The following is a 7,623-nucleotide window of genomic DNA, read 5'->3' as shown; positions in this document are numbered from 1 at the left end:
CAACCAATCGATAGGATTCTTTGAGATTGGCTTTGAGCAAAAAAGTATTTAAATTTGTGCTTCTGGGCTAATTTACTACATATGTCAGTTTGGGGGTTGTGATGACTATTTGCAAGTCAAAATGCTTTTACCCTTTTGTTAACTAGGCTGGAAATGTTAATGATGATGTTGATGATGATGATGATGATGGTGATGATGGTGATGATAGTAATAGTGGCTGAAAGTGAGGACTGACTCTGCACCAGCCCCCTCACTGAGCATTATATGTGCAAATTCCCAGTTAAACTAGTCAACAATTATCTGAGATAAATACCATTATTCCCACAAAGAAACAGGTTATAAAATCTTATAGGGACTTCCCTGGTGGTGCAGTGGTTAAGAATCCGCCTGCCAATGCAGGGGACACAGGTTCGAGCCCTGGTCCGAGAAGATCCCACATGCCATGGAGCAGCTAAGCCCGTGCGCCACCACTACTGAGTCTGCACTCTAGAGCCCATGAGCCACAACTACTGAAGCCTACATGCCACAACTACTGAAGTCCACATGCCTAGAGCCTGTGCTCCGCAACAAGAGAAGCCACCGCCATGAGAAGCCCACGCACCACAACGAAGAGTAGCCCCTGCTCGCCACAACTAGAGAAAGCCCACGTGCAGCAACGAAGACCCAGCACAGACAAAAATAAATAAATTAAATAAATAAATTTATATAAAAAAAAATCTTATAGCATGTGCTCATGGTCACCCAACCAGAAAGGGATAGAGCAGAGAAGGGAGTCTAGATGTCTCTGAGTCTTTACTCATTCTGTGATGTCGTTCTCATCAGCAATACTTTACAACTGTTATATGAAGGCTTTGTACCAAACCTTTTCATCTGAAAAGCAAGAAACATTCAGACTCTACCTGCTTTCCCAAACCAAATCGTCTCTTTTCACCTACTTAATTAGTTACTACTCTGGACTGAATTGTGTCCTCCCCAAAAATTATATGTTGAAGCCCTAACCCCCATTGTGACTATAATTTGGGGATGGGGCCTATAAGGAGGTAATTAAAGCTGTGAGGTCATAAGGGTGGGGTCCTGATCCCATAGGGTTAGTGTTCTTACAAAAGACACTAGAGTGTACCCTCCCCTCTCTCTGTCTCTCTGTTTCTCTCTCACTCTTTCCCTCTCTCTGCCATGTCAGGACATAGTGAGAAGGTAGCTCTGCAAGCCAAGAAGAGAGTCTCCAGGAACTAGATCTGCTGGCACCTTGACCTCGAACTTTCCAGCCTCCAGAACTCTGAGAAATAAATTTCTACTGTTTCAGCCATCCAGTCTGTGGTCTTTTGTTATGGCAGCCTAAGCAGACTAATCAACTGTCTATAAAAAAAAAGAAAGGAAGGAAGAAAGATAAGAAAAGAATGAAAATGAAGCAAAAGAAAGAAAACAAGTCACTCATAAGCACATAAATTGTTGGAACTGTTAAAAAATTAACCCTTGAAGTCCATTGTCCACTGCAGCCAGTTAGCAGCAGACCAAAGACCATGACCGAAGTCAGATTTAATTGATTTTGCTGTTCAAAAGATTTGGTTGCGAAAGGACTAGAGGGTTCTTTTTTTGTAATTTTTTGGACATAGCTAAAGTTTGGCAGATTAAAGTGGTAACACAGTAGAATGAGTTCAAAGTTTTCAATAAGCATTCTAGTCAATGCTCTGTTCCCAAACCATGATAGTTCCATAGCAGTGTTTAAGGGAGTGACATTTGGATTAGCGTGTAATTTTCCAAAGCATCCAGAGAACATACACACAGTGCCTTTAGTTGTCCATATTCGGAAATGCAATTTGTGTTTTCATCTTTCTGGGTTAAAAGTGTATTTCAGACAGGAAGGCTTTGGAGCTGCGCATCAGCCATGGACTGTTGTACTTCCAGCAACCCCGCCTGGGATCTGAGGCTGCAGCCTACAGGAACCCTGCCAGTGGTGGAGAGGATTGTAAATCTGGAGAGGGAACTTGTGCAAACCTTTTTTTGCTTAATTAAAATAAATTGGGGCCTTTTTTTTTTTTTGCTTCGTTGCAGCCAAGAAAGCAACATGGGGCACCAGCAGCTCTACTGGAGCCATCCGAGAAAATTCGGCCAGGGTTCTCGTTCTTGCCGCGTCTGCTCAAACCGGCACGGTCTGATCCGGAAATACGGCCTCAATATGTGCCGCCAGTGTTTCCGCCAGTACGCGAAGGACATCGGCTTCATTAAGTTGGACTAAGTGTGAACTTCTTGAATGGGTCATCACGCATATCTGCCTTCCTCAGAAACAATACTCTTTGTATATAAAATAAAAATTTTAAAACTTCAAAAAAAAAATAAATAAATAAATAAAATAAATTGGGGGAAATAGATAAGGAGAAATTCACTGCTTAATACGGTCGCTAAATATCATCCTTCACGCCAAATGACTTGTCAAACTGCGATAGGAATATTCATGTGAAAACTTGTCAGGAATCCTGGCCAGTGAATCAAACCGTGCACTCTCATCAGACTTTCTCATCAAAAGCAACGAAGGATATTTTGGAACCCAGGTGTAATTTCCAGACACAGAAGGAAGTTAAGGGGTTTTCAAAGGCAGAACTGTCAGTGATTTCAGGACTGTCTCTGCTTTCTCCCGAAATGGAGAACAGAGCACAAAGAATATAAAGTTAGGGAGGAAATTTCAAAAGTTGTAACATAAATGCATCCAGTATTCAGGTGAGGGTTCAGGGGTGTGGCCGGGGATTCTGTTGGAAAGATGGCAACCAGGTCTTTGCAGGGCACAGCCTCTAGATTCTTTTGCTTTTTTCAGACTCCACCAACTTGTGCAGCTGCTACAGGACAGGTGAGAAATTGGCTGGGATGCTTGCTCTAGAGGAAGTCAGGACTTGAGATGTGTTAAAGGCTGCAGAATGAGCCGTCCATTTCATGCAGGCTAAAATGTACAATTCTGACATTTCTAAGAAGAGGATGTCTTATTTCTACCCACCCTCCAAGCTACGGTTCATACCTTGGGACACGTGGCAACTTCTCCTTGCCCAGCGCCATCACTAACCAAACCCAGCCAATTTTAGGCTTGACCTAAATCAAAGCCTTTTCTGTGAAACTTCCTCCTAAAGGCCCTCTAGACTGACTGTTTCACTTGTTAGCAGGATTCTTCTCTTGGTAAACTAATACTATCAACAGAAGATTCTTTGAAAGACATCACTATTTAGCCTTATCAAAGCAATGTAAAAATTATTAATATTGAAACTTTCAAGGTGAATGTTTTCAAACAAAATGCACTCACTTTGAAAATTGTTTATAAGCTGCAGTCTTCTTATCTGGGGGACAAAATAACTAAATCATTCTAGATTCTAATCTAATACACACTGAATCCATACAGGGGGGTTGCTGCTATTTCCGTAAAACAAGGAGTAAATTTCTGTTTATTCATTTAGCATGTCTAGTCTAAGATCTTGTGGTCGTACAGGGAGATATTGTCTGTGATCCCCGCCCTGTTCTTGAATTTCTAGGCCTCAGCTCTTGCTCTGTAGCAAATGTCTGTGATCAACATTCTATGGAAACACTTCTTTACAATTAAGTGCCATTGCCTTGGTACTAGAAATAGATGCCAGTTGAACCATGGGGTTAGTTTTAATAGAAATGACTTTATTGCTTTTTATATTGTGAATATGATGGATAGGTACTCTAAAGAAATATTGAAGAAACTTTAAAATACCTTATTCTCAACACCCAAAGAGAAATATTGTTAATATGTTGGACGGCGGGAGGGCGTTACAAATTTCCCAGCCACTGCTATTTCAAATCTGTGCCACAAAGATGAAAAGCCATGTCCAAAGTCACACAGCTAGTTAGTGGCAAGACTGGATGGTTAATCATTCTACTTTGCTCAGGGTCGTCCCAGGTTTAACATGGAAATTCCTGCATCCTGGAAAACATCTCAATCCCTGGAAAAATGAGACCCTAGGCAAAAACAGGATTGAACCTCAAACCTAGGTTTTTGTTGTTAATGCATACATACTCACCCATACATGTTAAAAAATGAGTACCTGTGATGCATAGTTTGGTAACTTTATTCACTTTATATACATGAAACATATTTCTATATCAATAAATGTAATTCTGCAATATAATTTTTACCAGTTGCACATTATTCCTTTGTGTGGATCTATCAAGATTTACTTCACCAATTCTCTATTGATGGATGTTTGGATTATTGACAAATATTTGATATCATAAGAAACCCTATGATGGAAAAGATCCTTACACATGCATCTTAATACACTTCTCTTTTAGGAAAATTTGTTTAAAATAGAATTACCAGGTCAAAGAGCGTGCACATATTTTAAGGCTTTGCCAAAATGCTCTGCAGAAAGGTTATGTCAGTTTACCTTATCACCAGTCATCACATCCTTACCAATAACGGATATTATCAATCTTTTAATCATTCATAATTTGATAAGTGGATATCACTAATTCACAAATATTTTAATTTATATGACTTTAATGATTAAGGAGGTCAAAGACACTTTTATGTTTTTATTGGTCACTTAAATTTCCTTTTGTGTAATTTTCTATTCACAGGTTTTTATCCTTGTTCTATTGGATTATTCATCTTCTTATTGATTTCAAAACATGCTTCACATAACACTTTATCATCTGTGTTGCAAGTAGTTTTGCAAGTTAAAACGTGCCTTTTAACTACCTTCGCATTATTGGTGGTGATGGAGGCCATACAGAAAATTTTGATTTCTGAATAGTCACAAGGTTTATGAAATCCCAAATGTTCAATTATTGATATGCTTTTCTTGAACTAATGTAATTAAAACCTTTTGTGTGCATTTAAAAGAAAACTTTTACATTCAGGCATATGGGCATCAGATAATGCAGTGAAGAGGGGGAGAGGGGGAGTCAGAAGGCTGGGACTCAGAATCCAGCCCTGCATCGTCCCTAATCAGTGAGCGGCTTTGGACATGGTTTTTACATGTGTGAGATTAGCCTCATCCAGCCCCTTCATTTCATCTGCACGACAACAGAACTTGCTCTAGGTGGATGGGCTTCAACCTTGACTGCCCTTGTAATCACCTGGGGAGAGGTTAACAGGCCTGACACTCAGGACACATCCCAAACCACGTAAATCAAAATCTCTAGGGTGGGATCCAGGCATCCCCATTTTTCTAAGCTCCCCAGTGATTCCAATGTGCAACCAAGCTTGAGACCACAGATCCGGATGGATGTTGTGTTTTTCAAACTTGCCTAATGATTTCTCTGATGGCTTACCAGGCCTCTGGATTAGGAATTTGGATAGAGTTAAGTCTGCCTTGGGTCCCGAGAATCAGTGTCATTAGCAAGTCTTTTTAATAACATTCAGTTATTTTAATAGTCTTTTTGAATGGTCTTCTTACAGCAATGTTTTTCAGAAGCTGAAGTTACCCGCGAAGACTTGAATTATATCCTTGGAATTAGCACTCTGACACTTGTCCATTTCCTTGACACCATCACAGATGATTGAAACTGTATGAGACATTGAGGATTTTCCATTCCAAACCCCTAAAAAATCTGAAGGAAGGCACACAACGTCACGCAGCAATTGAGTGGCAAACCCAGAGATAGGACTCAGGCACCCTGGCCCCTAATCCAACACCATTCTCACCTCCTCCTGCCTCAGTCTCTTCATCTGTGAAATGGGGGTGAGAGTGTCTCTGTACCTTCCTTTGAGGAACGTTCTAAAGGCTGGTGAGGTAATGTCTGCGGAGCTTGGGAGTGACGTGGAGGAAAGGCACCGTAATGAGTACAAAGTACTGTTTTTCGTATTACGCTTTAAAGCTCTATAAATGTTGAAAGGCCCTTTTTATATAAACATGCAGAAACGACAGTAAAAAGGAAGTACCCCTTTATCCTGCTTTTTAGATTCCCAGATTCCTTCCACCCAATCATTTTTTTTTCAGTGTTGCATGGACCGTGCATTTACCTGGTTGGGAGCAGGAGGAGAGAGTGTAGAGATGACAAAGCGCTATTCTAAACCACCTTCGCCTGTTTTACTCTCCCATACCAGCCTGTACTTTGCTTTTACAACGCTAATCAGAACTTGCGCTAAAATACTTATCTGCATGATAATTTGCTTAATGCCCGTCCACCCCGCTGGCCTGTGAGCTGCATGAGGACAGGAACAGGTCCAATGCATGTTTCCCACTCCCCAGAGCCTGGGATGCTGTCTGCCGCAGGGAGTTTTTAAATAAATAAATGCATGAGTGTGTGAATTGATGATCCCCGTCAAAATGCAAGGCTAATTGTTGAGTGAAGCCAACAAGGTCACTTTTACAAGCAAGGAGGATAGTTTGTTCTTGAGATCTGCCCCCTTCACTCTGGGAACTTCAGGTTTTCCTGGGCACACTATCCTTTTACCCCATCTCTGTGTACCTCTACCTTGCAAAATGTGTGTGATGCCGGCTTTAATAATTGTCACTGCGATGTAAGGGAGGTAAGGATTGGGGGCTGGAGTACTCAGTGTTTTTAGTTGTTATGACTAAATTATAAATTGTAGCTAAAGTATCCCCATTTTAGTTGAGGGTCTACTATGAAATAAGGTACATTATCTCATTCATAATCACTAAAACCCTGGGAAATAGGTATTATTTGTCCTATTTTGATCAAGAAATCAAGGCTCAGAGAGGTTAAGTAATTAACACCAGGTCACACAGCTAAGACTTGACTCAAGTCATCAGGTTCCTAAGTCCCTGTTCTTTCTGTGATATTACACTGCCTTCCTGCCCCATGAACTTAAGAGGATTTTTTTCTAGACTGTTTCTCTTGGTCATAAATAAGGAGCCTTCTCGAATGACAAGGTGGTTTGTTGTTTGCAGGAGGGTGATGGTCAAAACATTTAACAGCTCACAGGCACAGACCAACCAGTAGACACAAATGCTGCTTGTAAAACCACCAGTTCTCTCCGTAAGTGTCCCAGATAAAAATACAGGACCTTAAGGTAACTTTGAATTTCAGATAAAGAACAATTTTTCAGTATAAGCAATACTTGGAACAGGCATATACCTAAAAAAAATTGTGTGGAGCTGAAAGACCTGGGCTTTCAGTGCAACCTCACACACATAATAAGCACACAACACAGTTGTGTTGTGTCGAGCAGTTCACTCGACCTTCACTAGTAGTTCACTAGTCTTGGTGGCCAGTTTCCAGGGACAATGTAAGAGTTGGTTTAATGGGAGAGCATCAACTTAGTGCTTAGAAATGAGGTTTTTTTTCAAAGCTTGAACGTTGTGATTGGGGCAAGAACCTCACTTCTAGTCTACACCTTGTCCTACATCCTATTGTGATTCCTGTGTACTCTGTTCTGATTTTATTCTCATGATGAATAAATTTGCATCCCTAGCTAAAACCGCCCTCTTCGCTGAAGGGCAAAGCAATGAAAGTTTGAAAAATAAGATAAAATCACAGCATTATTAAAATATATGTCAATGTTAAGACTAATCCTGCACTAAGATCATTATAGTTATTATTTGTATCAAAGGCTAATAGAATTCTAATTGTTTAATAATAAATACATATTAAGACCATCCAAATGCTCAACAAAAAAGATTGGTTAAATAAATCTGATACTACTTTTTC

The 7,623-nt window shown here is 40.3% G+C and overlaps 1 protein-coding gene across 1 annotated transcript; it reads left to right on the top strand.

Annotated features, from left to right (window-relative positions):
- The first annotated feature begins 2,033 nt into the window (after positions 1 to 2,033).
- On the top strand, positions 2,034 to 2,336 carry LOC132365564 (small ribosomal subunit protein uS14). Its single transcript, XM_059922290.1, has one exon. It carries the CDS (start codon positions 2,066 to 2,068, stop codon positions 2,234 to 2,236), a length of 171 nt encoding a protein of 56 aa, XP_059778273.1. The 5' UTR covers positions 2,034 to 2,065; the 3' UTR covers positions 2,237 to 2,336.
- Positions 2,337 to 7,623: the final 5,287 nt, after the last annotated feature.

This window comes from Balaenoptera ricei, chromosome 4, assembly GCF_028023285.1.
Source record: "Balaenoptera ricei isolate mBalRic1 chromosome 4, mBalRic1.hap2, whole genome shotgun sequence".
NCBI classification, from domain to species: Eukaryota; Metazoa; Chordata; class Mammalia; order Artiodactyla; family Balaenopteridae; genus Balaenoptera; species Balaenoptera ricei.
This window is presented reverse-complemented; position numbering and strand designations above follow the sequence as displayed.

Bases quoted from the DNA above. Each gene is read 5' to 3' on its own strand.
- LOC132365564 (XM_059922290.1), top strand. From the start codon at position 2,066: ATGGGGCACCAGCAGCTCTACTGGAGCCATCCGAGAAAATTCGGCCAG.